This window comes from Opisthorchis viverrini (assembly GCF_000715545.1).
Source record: "Opisthorchis viverrini unplaced genomic scaffold opera_v5_53, whole genome shotgun sequence".
Lineage (NCBI taxonomy): Eukaryota > Metazoa > Platyhelminthes > Trematoda > Opisthorchiida > Opisthorchiidae > Opisthorchis > Opisthorchis viverrini.
The window spans coordinates 1,198,251-1,216,402 of NW_008751710.1; the positions used below are offsets into that span (position 1 = coordinate 1,198,251).

Consider the following 18,152-nt stretch of genomic DNA (forward strand, 5'->3'; position numbering starts at 1 on the left):
ATTCCTGTTTCTGATCTACGTCAACGACCTCCCAGACATCCTTGCGAATCCATGTCTACCTTTTTCGCACGACTTGAAATCCTGGAGTTCCAATGCCAGTGCCCTCTAAATGGATGTAGACGCTGCCAAGCAATGGTCATTGGACTGGCACCTTCTTCTGAATGATGAAAAGTGCGTCCATGTGTCGATTGGAGGGGATTCAGCAAATGCCCTTGTTATGCATGGTGAAAAGGGACCAGAAAACCTTATGAGAATAGATGCCAAAAGGGATTGGGCGTCTGGGTCCCCTCAAACTTATCCTTCTTACTGCACCATGAGAAATCGGCCCAGAAGGCATTCGCCATCTTACGGATGATCCGACGCACCTTCTCCCGTATTACTCGTATGGACTTCCAAATACTCTATGGGGCCTACGTCAGACCGCTCCTGGAGCACGCCAACCAAGTTGTCTACTCAGAACGCACGATAGACGTAACCCTCATTGAGCGTGTCCAGCGGGCCGCTACGAGAATGGCTGCCGGCCTCAAATCCGTGAACTACGAAACGCGTCTCGCGATGCTTGATCTCTTTCCCCTGGAGCGCCGTCGCCTCCAAGGGGACCTAATTCTTACTTATGCCCTGTTTGAACAAAGCTTGGCAAACAGGTCTTTCACAGTTGACCCAGCAAACATACGGCGGTGGCATAGTAAGAAAATTTTCAAGCTCAGAGCGCACACATTCATTAGACAAAATTTTTTCTCATTTCGGGTAGTAGCTGCGTTGAATGACCTTCCTCCGACGGCTGTCCACGCTCCTTCTAGAACCCAGTTTAAAGATCTATTAGACATTTATTTATGCGAATCGTTGCGCTGGCAAGCATACTTCCCCGCGCTGAGAAGACAAAGAGCAGTGCTTCATCCTTTTTTCACTTATGCCTTTTAGGCGAACGACAGCCACTGACCGACAAGAACAAAACCGACCCGGGAATCTTGGGCAAAATCCTCGATCCTGTGTATCAGGCCGTGAATCCGTGGAACTGTGAAGTACCTCGGTGACAAATTCCTTACCTTCCCCAAATTGGGCACGTGCTCTATTCTAGCTAGTTATTGATTGCTGGGTCTGCACCAAATCCACCTTCTTCTGGGTACATTTATCGTGCTATTTTTTATCTAGTGACACCGTTTTATCTGGTGCCTCCTGGCACCCACCAAACGATCCTGCACTCATGCTGTTTCTTCCTCATCCCCTCTCTTTACAAGTTTGAACCTTCAGCTGTGGTTTCCCACGAGCTCCGGTCCACCGATTGAACATCGGCCACAGTCTTATGGTCCTTCAGCTGAAGGGAAATGATCCGTGTTCCTACAGCTGTCTGACTCAACTTAATCAACCCCCTAGCCCAACCCAAATCCAGCTGCCACGGCGATGCGTATCTACCCACCGATCGCGGTGAGGCTTTCGACAAACCGAAGTAGGTCAGTGAAATAATGGCACGGCTTTGTCATACTCAGGGTGAGGGCATTCCCGAAAATACTTTCTTCATAATCTCGACCGCTACATTTTACCAACTGGAGCCTACATTGCAACCACGATCATATTTTTCATCTAGCCCTAACGGCCTCTGGGACGCGCTTATTCTAACGCGGTGAAGCCCGTTCAGATTTGACAAACATGATTTTCTGCTGCGATTTTGGTTTGCCTCTTTCACGGGTTCACTTTAATATACAGTGTTCGTTTGACCTTATGCATTAGCGCTATCTCCCTGTCGAATCTATCCCTTGCACTCACTTCCCTGCAACAGTGGCACTAATGCGTCTACTTAGTTTAAGTTTAAACCATGTTTTCGCCACAAAACTTGACATTCGCCTCTACCTCGAATTATTCCATCTCCATCTCCCCCAATTAGCACCGGTGCAGCATATCTGCACCCGGGTGCGGGAATTTCCGCAATGTCCGCGGATTTCGGCACCCGAGTGAGGAACCAGCTAGAAAGTGAAACAAGTTTCCGTACCCAGTCCACACCCGTGTGCGGAAATTCCTGCACAATAGCTGCAAAGAGCCTGTACCCGGGTGCGGAAATGGTACACTTAAATAAAACCACTTACATCGAACGATTTTTTACAATTCGTAGGGACCTGGAACCGCAGGACACTGTGGTTTTTTATTACTGCGAGACGAATAAAGAAGCATTGATGCCTTTTAAACGCCTCAATCTAGCGCGGCCTAAAGGTGGAACATCAGTGCAGTATTTCTGCACCGATTTCACGCAGGTTCTGCATTCAGGCGCAGACGCGTGCTAACTTGGTCCATCCTTGCTCGTTGCGACTCTGGCCATCTACTCAATCGTTCAAGGTCACTCATGGAGAGCAATTGTTCTCACTTTCAGTTCATGACAGCTGGCTTCCTCTTTGAACTAGTCGGACTTCATGCTCATCGTCCTAGTTTTCCTGCAACTGTGATGACTTTCATGTAATAAGGCTGTCTCGTTGTTTGTACCTTTCTTCACGTTGTGGTGATTCCTTCGCGTCGAGGTAGCAACCACACTATCATGCTCCAATCAGCGTGCTCCCTACAAGTGTTTGTGACGCTGTCCTCTTTATCACGCATCCCCCAGCACCACTGGTCCATCCAGCCATGCTTTATTCTGACTGTAAACTTATGATCGTGCCTGACAGTATGCCACCCACGAGTTTTGGAATAGATATTTTTACTATTATTAACACTCCCGCCCAAGGTTCTTTAAACGCCTGATAAGATCTGCAAAATATTGTTTCCCTCCGGTGCCAACGTGTGGATCAAGAACACTGACACAAGTTCGTACTTTTACTTTCTGCTAATGCCAAGTAGAGCCTTCCAAACACAGGTGTTCATACTCTATCTTCAAGGAATGGCTCAATGCACAGTTCCCTGAGCTAAATTTTGCAATAGTTTTGCATTTTTTTTAAACAAATCTCACTTGACCCAAGGCATATGGAACAAAAAAGACGAGTAAATTATTTTGCTGCCATTCTGGCTCCCAGAAATGGAAGTACGCTTCTCGTCTAGGGTTGGTAGTCTGAAAGGCTTCATAATAGACTTCTACCATGGGGGCTGCTTCGTCTGGTGTTCATAATCACTCAACAGGGCAGCTTAAGTCATCAGGCCCGGGTTAGATTAGGTTCGCACCGCCCGCCGGAATTTGCCTCCGTGGGCCCCTGAATGTCTCTTGTCATCCGCCAGAACGAAATGAGCCTAGCTGAGCGATGCTGCCAGGTCGTTGATGTATATTACAAATAAGGAAAAAAGCAGCGCTGGACCCTAGGTAACTACTTTACTTGCCACATTCTCAGTTAACGCTCTGTTCACCCCGTTATAGTTTTTGCGGGCTACAACAACGGAGTGTGCTTGGAGGTGACCAAGCCTATGGACTTAAAGCCTTGCCAATTCAGTCGATAACAAAACATGAACTGATTAGTCAGAACACCAAAAAATCTGATGGGGTCTCGTTCGAGGCTGCAGAAAAAATATTTCATCATTGCCCAACAGCCTGCTTAGACGCACATACCAACTAACATGGCTTCGGATCTCTTCCGATATTTCCCAACTTGGAAAGCATTTGTTGGCCCTTTAGCAGCCCTTTAGGCCATCATAGGGAAGTGAGAGACGACTGAGGATATGCTGGTTGAGCATACCCACAAAAATCTAAGAAACTTGCACAAGCAATAGGAAGTTCTGGAGCAATGGACCTTTGGCATATACATGGGTTCGACTTCCGCCACAGGGATGGATTAGTGAAGTGAAGGCTATTGGGGATGAACGTTGGTGGACAGTTGTTGATCAAGGGAATGCTTTTAATCGAACCCAAGTTCAAGGAAATTGAGAGTGTAGATCTTGACTGAAATTTTGCGCCTGCGCTTCTTACGACGTAACCCTTGCCTACAGCGAGGTTCCACTGAAGATAGGAAAACCCGTCCCCTGAAGACGGCAAGTAATTAGGCACTCATAACCAAGTCGCTTACATGGGTTCGATAATCCTACAGGACAGAGCAGTTTCCGGGTTTATTCCTACAATCAAAGCGTACTACTGCTTTTGAGAGCCCTCCGCTCTTTCTCTCAAAACTCCTGCGCACTAGCTACCCAAGCTGTGCTCCACGTTGAGCAGAAGTCATTGGTATATTCCTATTAAACACCACGCACTTTGTCTCCAATCCCTTATGGTGTATCCCTCCTTCAGGCTCACATGCTCTGCATACCCTTTGTCTATGGTAGATTCCCCAGACATGAACTCCCTGGCTTAGCCCAGCTTTTCAACCGCTGACAATGAAGGTACCTGATAAACCTATCCGGACATCAGACTGGAAACAATTTGGAAACAAAGTCGTGCATGGTGAAATGCGATCTGAACAGCGGCCAAAAATTATGCATGTTCCTCTGATGTCCGATAAGTGACAAATCCCAGTTCGTTGGTTTTATTCACTTAATCACAATCGACCAAAGCCACGGGGTCTCTGGATCCCCCAAACAGTTAAATATATGAACATTCCTTTCAGAGTTTATTAGTGAGATATCTTCGAGGTTTTGAACAGTTACGCAACGACTCCAATGTCACAACGTAACGCAAAACGATAGAAGGAACGACTGTCCAACCCCATTGCTGGATCCATTGGTCGGAGGGATGCTGGACCTAGTGGTAAACGCCGCCAAACTTGGATTGGTTTGTACGTTCACACTGCATACATTAGTTCGTTCAAAAACTCAAACGGAACTTTGTGCGACGCGCCGCTCACTGAGCCACGTGAATATGCATGAAAGATCCCAGGAATACCATCCGGAAACGATCACTCTGCCGAACCTTAACGAAAAAAGCAAACACACCCCGCATTTATGTACACCAGTTTTGAGTTGTGGTTGTTGTGACCATCAGTGTTTCTAAGGCCGCGAGTGACAATCACAGCACCGCACAATGCCATTTAAGTTTTAACACTATTGGTGCGGCAGTTCAAGTGTCAAGGGGTATATTAGGATACATATTGTCTTCACATCTGTATGCAAATTCAGTCGCCTTCGTGAAATCGACTCTATCAGATGATAAAGACATCGTCCGCCAGAAATACAGCTCACGAATCCTTCCTCTCACTTACAACTGCTGTCCTGGCCTATCAGACAGAACTTAACAGGTGACCAGGAGCCAAGCACACCAGTCGCATGCCACTGTCGCACAAATGTCAGATGCCTCTTGCAATCGGCCACGAAGGTAGCTCCCATCAAGTACTACAACCGCGGACTGCATTCACCCAATGCTTTTGGTTTGAATGGGAGTGTATTCCCTGAAAACATATCTTCAACAGTAAAAATATGTTCCGCTATGCCAAAATGCTCATGCCTATGCACTGAAATCATTAAGGTAACTAGAATTTTTAGCAATTCCTCTGTATGGTTCCCGAAAACCCACTTCCTCAGACCCGTTCCGGCGTCCACATCAGCCCAACCGCTTGACACAACCAAGTCGATGACCCCACACTACTCAAATGGATAGGATTCAAGCCAACTCTTGTAGTGTTTGGCGGGTGTGTTCGATACCGTTCTATCCAGTCATTTCAATTACAATATTCCTATATAAGTTTTTTCAGCTGCCAGCAAGACGGCTTTCTAACCGATGTTGACCCGAATGGGACTCATCTCAACTGTGTGAAAATCACTGGTTTACGGATTTCTATTGAATTTGCTATCGACCTCGTGAGTAAGCATTGAACCCCCGGAGACCTAAATGTTCAAAGCTGACCGGGCCGCCAGGATGGCTCATCTTACAAACTGCACCCCATCGCAATCACTGGGACCCCATCATCTTCGAGAAAAAGAGTGTCCAAAGATTTGCTGTATTTATAAATTAGGTGCCATTATCTTTCTCAAGATGAGTCATGAAGTCCTCAGTTGATTAAAAGGTAAGCTATACTTTCGGCTCATATTATTAAGGCTGAAACATTCCAAAACATCTTGCTGGGAACCCTACGCTCTGCCTTAAAGATGTGGCTACAGACGGCTGCTTACTTCTCGGTACACGGCAAACCCCGAATCCCGGAGTGACCCAAACTTTGTGGCTCTGGTAAGAAATAGAATATATATATAATTATATAAATAAATAAAAATAATGTATAATATAAAACTAATATAATTTTTCACGCCCGTTCCGGTTTTGTCGTATGACATGTGTTCACCATTATCATCAGGCCAGAAAATGTTGGTGACGAACTGTAATCGTGGTAGCCCGGGACTAAGTTGAACTACTCATCTATGGTATCCTTTAACTGAATATAGAATTTCCTGGTTCCAGTCGGCGTGATATTCGAGATGTCGGAATGTATTTTCTAGATACAGCATACTACTCACACTTGTTCCGTCCTTCCGGAGGCTTCGCAAAATTCCACCGACCTACATCCTACTTGATCACTGGAGTGTAGCAATGGGAACTAGAGGATGAAGTCTACGCGATGAGCCCAAGAAAGGCGAGACTGCTAATGGGGTGCCAATGAGTTATCAAGAACGTCATCAGAACATGATTTATCAATAATATACCTCACCCTCAGAGCCGAAAAACTGGCCTGTACATCTACCAAAATATATCAAAGTGCACACACACACGGGGTCCACACATCTGGCTGTCCTCCTGGCACGTGCACCATTCTCCGGCATGAGTTTGGTCCACCAGAACAAACAGAGAATGACCGTCCGGTAACCGCCTAGCTTCGACCGTGACTAGAATAGGTTTGATATCTCAAAGGCTTTCGACCGTGCCCATCAATAATAGCCTATTGCCGAGGTTCCAACGTACCTCCCGATGAGATGGCCGCATCAAGCACAGTAGACGATGCTTATTTAGAACGGCGACGTCAATACAAGTGTCCACCAGGGTTGGGCGCCTTCTTACCATAGGGTTTCTCAACGGTCTTGTTGCTTCAGTTAGTGGTCGCGTGAATACCGCTCGCGTAACTAACTGCCGAACTCATAAAATGCAATGACCTGGGATTATTCAGAAGTAACTGAACGCAAACTCGTTCTGCCCACAAGTTTTCTTATCCATCCGCCAAACCCTCCCTACGTCGGCTCTCGTCCAGCAGAATGTCCCTTGGTCTGTCCTATTTGGACAATATCGAATTGTCCTCAAATGGGAACTAAACCATGAAGATCCCGGCTTCAACTTTCGCTGTCCTAAATGTCCCCCTCGCGCAATCACCGATGCGAAACTTCAGACACTTGCTACCCACCAGAATGGTTGCATTTTCCACACTGTCTTACAAGACTGTTTTCTCTTAAAATCATTGTAGGGTTTTTTGAATCAATCTGTTCCTGTTTCAAGCATGTCCCGTTGTTACGCACTGAGCAAGTTCTGTTCATTCTCCTCGGATTGACGTTTTAGTTCCTTGCATTACAGCTTCATTGGCGCTTTTCACCAATTCGAGTCGGCAGTTCGTACAGAGATCCTGACTATGCGTTCCGTTTATCTTGTCAATCATCCTGCTAACTAAAAAAATACACGCGGTCTACGCAACGTAGCCCCTCCGCGGGTGTGTTCGGAATGCACATCGCTGCACAAGCAGATGTTTACTTCTCACCAGCTAGATAGGGTTTATTCCGAGCACCTGTCTGGATGACTTCACGATAACCACGCACGAAAGCCACTAAGAGCATTTGACGTATCCTTCTGCCTCCGTACACAATGCGTCAGTCAATCTGCCGGAAACAGATCCAGACATTCCACCGTGGACCCCGCAGTCGAGATTGAAACCGCTTGCGCCAACATCAGGCTACTTGGGGATTTTCGCGAACCCATGCATCTTTGACGGTATAACAATGGTTGTTTGTGATTCCACTCGGGTTCCTGTCCCCAATGTTTCTGTCTTCATGCAATTACTCAAAAGACTCCATTCCCAAGTCTCATATCCATCAAGCCGAAACGCACAAATTACATGTCCTGGTAACATGCAAAAGGAAAAAAGCGATTCCATCTGAAAGGCGATAAACACTGAACCACGTAGAAGCTCCCGGCTTTTTGGCATGGATTGGTTCCACTCACAGGACGAAATGTGAGCCCAAAATTCTTCAATGTACTTACAAAACAAACGTTGAGAGAATACAACCACATTTATTTCCGGCTATAAGTGGAATAAAATCAGTAGGGCAGAGAATATATAAAAATAGAAGAAAACATGTCTGGCTGTGATCAAGGAAGGCAAGATAAAATTTAAAGGAACAGACACAGTGGGGACGGTTGGAGCGGTAGAACAGCCTAGGCGCATGAAAGCATTAAACGCGGGCATTTGTCCAACGTTTGATACAATGATGCAAGAGGCAGATGGAGGAAAAAGTGATGATGGAACTGAAATGTGAAAAGAATAGAGGAGCGTGTTAAAAGTTGGTAGTAGATACATTCGGTCGCCATCAGCAACAGTGCAGCGTCTGAAGCCACAAGTGGAATGTCACTTACACATTCAGGTAGGCATTAGGAACCTTAAACACCCAAGATACAAGGGAATGCGACCACAACGCAACTCAGATTTTAAACTGACCAATCGAACTGCGAGAAACCAACCGGGGACCAGCTAATCACTCCAGATCTATTAGATACCGTTTGGAAACTAAATAAACAAACGCAGGTTAGGAGTTGACTGACTGAAACCCGCACTGATGATCTCATCTCGGTTGATGGTGAAAGGCTCACAGTTCAGCTGCCAAGCTCAGTGAACAGACCAAAATCCAAGCGGCGCACCCGAGCGATCCACATTCCGCGACATCAACAATTATATATAGTACACACGGCTTCTAGATAATGAGAGAAGTTGATGGCTTCGACAGCCACCCAGAAAGCAAATGGGCTAATTCAGTGCGCATGATTTGGCGTTAGTGGATTGTTAGGCCCATACAACTAGGCATGATGAATTCTCATCTGAAAGTATCACTCATGTTTAGAATAGCTTAAATTTTGGACTCCAAAAATATTGAATGAACCTATACTATGGTTGTTCCAGGCTGTTGAAGAACGAAGGGGGAAGCGCTCTGAGTAAGTAAATGCTGACTAAATTTATGGTCATGTTTCGTAGCTCAAAGTTGACTTTCAATGCCTATGGACACAATTATGGCTTCTCAAAGTTCGAAAGGTGCGGACTGCAGCACAGATGAAACAGACATCACTGCTTCACGGTTTCTATGCACAGATTGATTTCAATCTTCACACTTTCCTTGTTCATGGTAAACAATGTACCAAGAGCCTAAAACACGAATGCAACAAAAGCGGAATACGCTGGTAAGATTGATGCTCAAGTCACTTCACCCAGTGCTTCAGGGGAATCTTCGACTTGACTGACAGAATGGAACGCGACTGTCATTACGATGAAACAGGAAAGCCGTGAAGCAAAGGAAATCAGACGTGAGGTTCACAGACCAACCAATGCAAGTTACAATGACCAACAGCACTGAGTAATTCTGAGACGTAAACTGTAGGACACCTCCGTCAGCGTTACAGTCAGTCAGTCAACCGGCTAATGTACACAGTCCTGGGGGCTCGCCCCAAGTTCACTTTCCTCTGCCTATCTAGTGACCAGGAAACACTAAGTGTTCCCTTCTTGGAGCGAGTAATATTTGACAGTCCGAAACTTTGTGCTACACAAGAACCCCTTGTTGGGTGGGAAGTCGGCCTTTGGCAAGAATACTGCTTGCCACCAGGTGAAGCAAACGTTCTAAGCCTATCCATCTTGTGCTCTAAATCATGTTTCTCCAAACGCGCGCACCGAGTACGTTCCCGTTCCTGGAACATGGAGGCACAGGTTGTCACCCAGTTTGTACGTCCGACCGTTGAGTGATCCGAAACGCTCTCATTTTCAACACAAACATTAAGCACAGTTAGTGTGTAATGACGCTAATGCCTGAGCTCAGCTTCAGGTTTTATTCTCTCAAGCTAGGATTTTCAGAAACAGAACCGTCAAGGGTGCACAGAGTGCAGCAGTCGCCGAAATCCGGGTCAGTATACATACACATCGCGTCGTAACCTGAGGTGTATGTGGTGATAACATTCTGGAAATTCGGACGCTTTCCGGATGCGGCATGGTCAACCGGCATTCAAGAGATACTGATTCATAATTGACTGTTGGGTCCGTACTTTCGGCCAATCAGAACTCGCCTTGGTGGTGGACCAGTAAGTGCCTCGATCTTCTGGTCAATCACAGGCGGGTGAGGCTTTTCAAGTGCAGAAACGCGAGTGGTAAAGTGGTTTTGGTGTAGAATTCCAGGTAAAGTGGTATAGAATCCCTCTTCCATGAACTCAGCGAAGAGTTCACTCAGTCCGTACACCCAATAAAGTGATGCTCTAATAAGCAAGCACACTCCGTATCCACAAGTTACACGAACGAACCGATGAAGTCACTGTTCACCTCTTAAGGGAGAGGATAATAACATATGTAGTCAACTTCTTTAATCAAGCACCATTTCGACGGTTGAAAGGACCAATCTTTGCTTTAACCAGCTACGCTGAGCACAACTTTAGTATGCATACCACCCAGAATGAATGTAAAGTAGGTAACAAACTAGTAAGGGTGGAATTGTCTAGGCGATTCTGTTCCTAAGGTTACCAATCAGTTTACCCCCGCCTTTGCAATACTACCCACCCAGAAGGGGCGAGATGGCCCAAGTGGTAAGAGCGCGAATTTACTGACCGGAAGGTCCGTGATTCGAACCCGACCTTTGCCTCTCGACTTCCCCTGTCTAGGTTTGGGCAACCTGGCAGTATCCCAGTCCTCGTGCAACCTACGGGTAGCATGACAGCTAGGCACCGGAAGGGCGCTACCGCTGAACACTTAACTTTACTTTACTTTCTGCAATACTACAATCCGAAATAATTCTGCTGGTGTCCTGAAATTGGCTACGCAGCCAATTTCAGGACAAAAACCTCTCCAACAACAGTCTCAGTGAGCAGTTGACGACGCACTGACGGTACACTGAGGATGTCTCCTTGACTGGGGACGAAACGTTTACAAACCAATTGACAAGCACGCGAACAGATCAGCGGCCAGTGTCGTACAAGCCGGATTGATGAATGTCGGAATGAGACGAAACGACACCGTTTAGAAGAGTGAGGTAATAGATGGCCAGAGCGACTACGATGAGAAACGAGGAAGACTGAGAATAACTTACGCGACGAACGGATGTTCAAACGACAAGCACGCGAACAGATCAGCGGCCAGTGTCGTACAAGCCGGATTGATGAATGTCGGAATGAGACGAAACGACACCGTTTAGAAGAGTGAGGTAATAGATGGCCAGAGCGACTACGATGAGAAACGAGGAAGACTGAGAATAACTTACGCGACGAACGGATGTTCAAACACGGGCGCTTTCCACGGATCAGAGACCATGCATTTTGGCGCGCATCAAGCGGGATCCATGAGACACTACAGCGATGTTGACGTGACCTCATGAAGGCCGTGGGCTAAGAGCGTTGGCGGCAACTCTAAAGTCAAACGGTCAAGTTGGGCGAGGTATTCAGCTGCGGCATCCCTTGGTGCCCCGTGTTCCGGTGGCCTCGGTAGATAGATGAACAGTGCGGTAGTGTCTGGATGACAGTTGGAACGGATCAGGGTATTCAGAGCCTCAACACAATAGAGAGGGTCCGAAACGCTTTGGAGAAGGACTGAATCAAGTGTGACTAATTGGATATCGGCCTAAAATGAGAATGCATGGCAGTAACTGAGGGATCCGGATTAAAAGGGCTTTCGCATGATCACGAAACTTTTTTTGGACCACACTCTGTCCTTGTTTATTATCCGAAAAACTGGTAGAAACTGAAAACCAAGGTTCAATTCAAAACTAGTTCCCCGGTTTCCGTCAACCTTATGTGGGCCGTCGAAGATTTTTCATCCAACTTAGGAGCAGTTGTCTTCGAGAAAACATACTGCGAAATGCGACGAATACACTAATTTGCAAGTCAATTCGGTTTCCGCGGGAGACTCAGGTGAATCTCTCATTTGTGATGCTCTTCTGCACACAAGCCGCCTCATGTTTCAGTTGACATGATAATCGAGATATCACAGTATATTTCCATGAGGGAAACTATTCACAAGGTTGCTGAAAACTCTTCGACAACCCGCGACCGGCTTCGCCCTTCTTCAAGCGTATCAAATTGATTTGCAAATCAATGTATTTCTCGAAAACAGCCCAATTTGGGTTCAAGTAGAACATATGGTCGACGGCAACTCGGGGACTGCGCCTATCTGCTTAGCCTCAAGAAGGGCGAAACCGGTCGTGGGCTGTCGAAGAGTTTTCAGCAACCTTGTGAGTAGTCCCACCATGAAAATATACTGCGGTATCTCGAATATAGTGCCAACTGAAAAATAAGGTCACCTTAGGCAGCACATTCGGTGAGAGAAGCCCACCGTGAACGAAAGATTCAGATGCATCCAGTTGAGTCTTCCAAATTCATGTGTAGGATCCATCTTCCTTGGACCTACAGCAACAAACTATGAGAACGGGCTTGTTTCACCCAAGTGCCTGATGACATGTGATGTCGGGTCCGCGTTGTGACTGCTTTGGTTTGACTTTGGATTCTTTAAGCTGTGTGACGGTTTAAGAAAACGGAACTGAATTTTTTGGCTTTGGTTTCCACTCTACTAGAACACATTGTCTGTCATTCGAAAAACTGGAGTTTTCGCTTTAACGTTCTTCAGCTGGGATGGAATGCACATTTTCCAAAAAAAATGGGCAAGTAAGCCGTGATTTATGGATATCTTGAGGATGGTTTTGACAGGTGCGGATTCGCACTTCATCATACTGGGTAGTAGGCTAAATTAATTGTAACGCCTCGCGACTGTGCCAAGAACAAGCACTACTGACGGACTGTACCATTGAAACCGATGAAACCTTCAAACACAACGAAGTTAGCGATCGAGCGGAAGACGAAGTGGAAAGATGCACCAACAGTGCCAAAGGCTGTCTTTCAACTAAAGACAGGAGCAGTTCGAACAACGCACCTTCTGGTGAGCAAGTTCGGGCCTCAACCAGTGAGCTATCTCGAGCTCAAATCACGCGATGGCTCAAGTGGTTAGAGCGCGGATTTACTAACCGGAAGGTTCATGGTTCGAACCCGCCCCTGGACTTCCCCTGTCTAGGCTTGGGCGACCTGGCAGTATCCCAGCCCTTGTGCTCACTTCAGGAGGCATGGCAACTGGGCACCGGAAGGGGTGTTACAGCGTGATATCATTGCAGACCGAGAGTGTCTGGACGTTCGACCGCTGGTGAGGTGATTGAGCACACAACCGCAATGTTTGTCTACCACGACAGCTCAGGTCACCGTGGTTCGGCTATGTTCGTCGCAAACTGGAAGAGGAAATGGCAAAAACACACTCTCCAGGGCTGCACGCACAGATCCAGGATGTTGTGCATGTGATTTAGCCACTACCAAACAGGTTGGCGACAGTTTACAGCTTAAAGGGGCTGACGGTGTTAGTCGGGGGGGGGGGGACAGAAAGGGGGCACAACATAAAGATCCATCTTCCTTGGACCTACAGCAACAAACTATGAGAACGGGCTTGTTTCACCCAAGTGCCTGATGACATGTGATGTCGGGTCCGCGTTGTGACTGCTTTGGTTTGACTTTGGATTCTTTAAGCTGTGTGACGGTTTAAGAAAACGGAACTGAATTTTTTGGCTTTGGTTTCCACTCTACTAGAACACATTGTCTGTCATTCGAAAAACTGGAGTTTTCGCTTTAACGTTCTTCAGCTGGGATGGAATGCACATTTTCCAAAAAAAAATGGGCAAGTAAGCCGTGATTTATGGATATCTTGAGGATGGTTTTGACAGGTGCGGATTCGCACTTCATCATACTGGGTAGTAGGCTAAATTAATTGTAACGCCTCGCGACTGTGCCAAGAACAAGCACTACTGACGGACTGTACCATTGAAACCGATGAAACCTTCAAACACAACGAAGTTAGCGATCGAGCGGAAGACGAAGTGGAAAGATGCACCAACAGTGCCAAAGGCTGTCTTTCAACTAAAGACAGGAGCAGTTCGAACAACGCACCTTCTGGTGAGCAAGTTCGGGCCTCAACCAGTGAGCTATCTCGAGCTCAAATCACGCGATGGCTCAAGTGGTTAGAGCGCGGATTTACTAACCGGAAGGTTCATGGTTCGAACCCGCCCCTGGACTTCCCCTGTCTAGGCTTGGGCGACCTGGCAGTATCCCAGCCCTTGTGCTCACTTCAGGAGGCATGGCAACTGGGCACCGGAAGGGGTGTTACAGCGTGATATCATTGCAGACCGAGAGTGTCTGGACGTTCGACCGCTGGTGAGGTGATTGAGCACACAACCGCAATGTTTGTCTACCACGACAGCTCAGGTCACCGTGGTTCGGCTATGTTCGTCGCAAACTGGAAGAGGAAATGGCAAAAACACACTCTCGCCAGAGTTGCACGCACAGACCCAGGATGTTGTGCATGTGATTTAGCCACTACCAAACAGGTTGGCGACAGTTTACAGCTTAAAGGGGCTGACGGTGTTAGTCGGGGGGGGGGGGGAAGGGAACAGAAATGAGTCACAATATATACCCGGACATTGTTACAGATTTTCACGCATGAAGTACAGTATCAACATTGCCTGTCAAAGTTCGCATGACGTTGGCACTGACAAGGCGTTTTACTCATCAACAGCGGATAGCAGGCTGCGCCTAACCTACGATTACTAGGACTGCCACGGAATCCATAACAAGTCAGCTGATCCCTTAGTTAGAGACCAGTTAAGATTTACAAGAAATCACACTGATGGAATAGAGCACAAATAGTTAACAGTTCAGCAGTAGAGTGGAAAACTCACTACAATTCTAAGGTCGTGTAGCTTCAGCCAAAGATGAGCCATATTCGCAGCCGCATTTACCGACGCCAACAAATGGGATTCTGACGGTCCTTCGATCACCGGGATGATTGGGAAGAACACACGTAACAATGGAGGACGCGGACGACTTCTCCAATACGGTGATCGGGCAACAAGGCAGGCCAGCTGCAGAAGAAACAGTCCAGTTTTATCGAGCTCCGGATCACGGGGGCTGCCTGAGCTGCGGTTCACGAATTCCAAAAGATTTACCGGCCATATGTCAAAAAACGACGACTGATACTTGTCGACGCGTCTGACTTGTGTGGAGAACGAGTCCTGATAACTCATATTTGCTACACCCGCATTCAAGCTGGAAGCAACACCAGAATCGGTGGATGCCGTATGTCCGTGTCGAAGTCTGTGGAAATATAGCCGCATTTTCTCCAGTCCGGACAGGGAGTAGTCGAAAATAACCCTATCGAAATGACGGGCCAACACGACATTGTTCTGGAACAAAGCATCAAAATAAAGGATTAAAGAAAATCACACCATTCGCTCCCATGCCCACACACACACACACACACAGAGCCACACTTACCTCCATTCCAAGAATCTCTCGAATGAGACTGACATACTCGTCGACCGTTATTCGATGATTTCTGGAATCGCCATCCTCAAGCGACTCGCATATAGCTCCCAACCTGTCTTCATCGATGTAGGTAGATGGTGTTCCATTCAGCAAATCAGATGAAGAGTTGGCTGTTGAAAGAATACGGAAGCCGATAATGAAATACAACCCTGATGAGCTGAATGACTAGGCGCTAGTAAGAGGTAAGGAAAGCGTATAACCGGCGATTAGTGGAGCAAGTCAAATTCGTACTAGGTTGGGGACGACAGAAGTGACGGGTGTATTTTCAACTTCGGGGATCAGTTCAATCACCGGATGGGGACCTTAATGAGTTAGTATTGGAAATGTAAAAAAATAATAAATCGTCCATCTGCAGCACCCTTTCGGTGCCTAGCTGCCATGCCACCAGAAGGTTGCACGAGGCCTGAGATACTGCCAGGTCGGCCAAGCCTTGACAGAGGAAGTCGAGAGGCAGAAGTCGGGTTTGAACCACGGACCCTGCGGTCAGTAAATTCGCGCTCTAACCACTTGGTCCATCTCGCCCGTTGGAAAGGTAAACAGTATAAGACGGAGGGAGCGTCAGCGTTTCCGTTCCCCATGCCAGTCCTTTTGGGTTGATCCATAGAAAATGTGGACACAAAGACACGACAACTGCAACAGGAGCGGGGTGACCAGGATAACAGATGAGCTAGATTTTATACGCAAAAGAAAGGCCTATATCTGAGTGCTGGTGACGCAAGCAAGCAGGGAAGGGAACGGAATAACAGGAAAATCAAGCAAAATGGCGCTACTACGGTGTCTAAACCATCTAGCAAAAGTTTATGCTTCGAATTCCCCCAGGTGAGCACAGTTCGAACTCGAAAAGCTGTATAACGCTCTGAGTTTGGTTGATCTGAACAAGTTCTTATACAGTATTCTTCTCTGTTAGGAAGAACATGGAGGGATACCCAAGTGTCATCGTTGGGGGTGCTTTCTCCATTGACTAGGTGCCACAATGGAGGTTACCACAGGCTTTGTGCAATGAGGATGAAATTCGGTCATACATGACATGATGGTGATGTGAAGAGATGTGGAAAGTTTCAAGAGATCTTCTGTCCTGTCAATGAACCCCAACTGTGTTGAAAAGTGAAGCACTCATTGTACAGCTGTTTCGTTCTTGTTGGGAATCGCCAGAAGCCTCAAGAAACTTGAAGGTTTTCGAACCCCAACCTTCCCACCAGCGGTTGGACACTTGACCGTTTGGTCACGAGTGGCTGATCAGCAGTGTGATTAGCTCTCACTCAGACAGAACATAGTGCCACTTATCATCCAATCAAAGAAACGACATCACGTGATTACTGGCTTTTCAAGTGATGACTGCTCAGAAGGAAGTTGAATTCATCCCGTGAAAGTGTTCTTTTTCCGAGCTATTGATTGATGGTGACGTGATAATTTCCAGATATGTTCAAAACATCTCTAAGTCCATGACTGGATCCTCTCATCATTGCCAGGGGATGAATTGTTCTCACTCAATCCGTACGGTAGCTATAACATACTCCAAAGAGTGACAACGTGTGCGGACCTTGCGCGTCAAGCTGAATTAAGTTGAATCCAGTAGTCTAACCAGCTAACGTGTAGTCGGTTGAATGTAAAGAGCATCGTCATGGTTTCGAACTAAGTCCCCCCTTTTCAGTTGTGGGAGGACAGTTTGCTCCCTCAAGAGAGAGTGTGAGCGTTGGGACGGTTACACACAACTGTCATGCTATTAGCTGACAGAAAAAACAGCAGAGGAATCGATCGATTGGTCAAGCAGTCATTAGCTGTAAGCGTAAAATAGTGAATCACTGTTCTACTGAAATCACCAACCAACGAAAAGGTGAAGCCACGTTTGACTCATCAGCGAGAACCATCGATTCGCGTTTCATCCAGGTCCTACCAACTGAAAGTAGCATTTTCAATACGCAGCAACAATCGAATTTGGCATCCGATCGATAAACGAAACTGCGTCGACAGTAACGTGAGGGGGCTTGGTGATGTTCTGTCACTGAAGTCGACCAATGATGAAAAAGAAAGAGACTAAGCCGAAGCCCAGAGTTTCTGACCCGCGACCTTTAGGCCAGTGTTTGAACGCTTTAAGACTGAGTGGTGCAATGCCGTGTTTATGTGAGAGCTAATCACACCGCTGACGAGCCACTCGCGGCCATACGGCTAGGTGTTCAAAGACCATCGTTCACCGCATGAGAGCAGCAAATCAGTGAAAAAAGGTAGTAAATGAAGCAGCGCGGGAGTACGTTGGCCGCTCCGCTGAGAATCATTAGGAACCTAGTAAAGGAGGAACACGACAAGTCTCTGGATGTAAATTTTTTTGCGCTGTGGGAATAAAAATCAAAGAGATATTAAAGCGACTCACCTACGACTACGGCGGTACTGTCACTGGCGTGCAACAGTTCGGTGGAGTCGGTATAGTATTGATTTGAGCGCCGAATAGCAGGAAGTGTGGAATTACGCTCCGAAAGGATCTTGCTTAGGACATCCTGCCAAGGGTGTTGTGTGGAACAAAAAAAAACAATACACGGGAGATTCGGTTGAGTTTCTCGTGAAAACCAAATGAGTGTATTTGTCAAAATTAGTCCAATTCGGGTTCAAGAGGAACATGACGTTGACGGAAACTTGGGTGCTGCGCCTACCTGAGCCTCACGAAGGGCGAAACAGGTGGTGGGCTGTCAGATAATTTTGA

General features: G+C 46.8%; 1 protein-coding gene across 1 annotated transcript in view; it reads right to left on the minus strand.

The window, feature by feature from the left end:
* Positions 1-11,393: 11,393 nt before the first annotated feature.
* T265_03682 (hypothetical protein) overlaps positions 11,394-18,152 on the minus strand; it is a gene marked incomplete at both ends in the record, with an annotated part of 52,875 nt that continues 46,116 nt past the window's right edge. Inside the window, 4 exons of the mRNA XM_009168224.1 lie at positions 11,394-11,663; positions 14,812-15,315; positions 15,407-15,606; positions 17,826-17,938. Coding sequence (XP_009166488.1) covers positions 11,394-11,663; positions 14,812-15,315; positions 15,407-15,606; positions 17,826-17,938 — 1,087 coding nt within the window. The remainder of the gene's footprint in view (positions 11,664-14,811; positions 15,316-15,406; positions 15,607-17,825; positions 17,939-18,152) is intronic.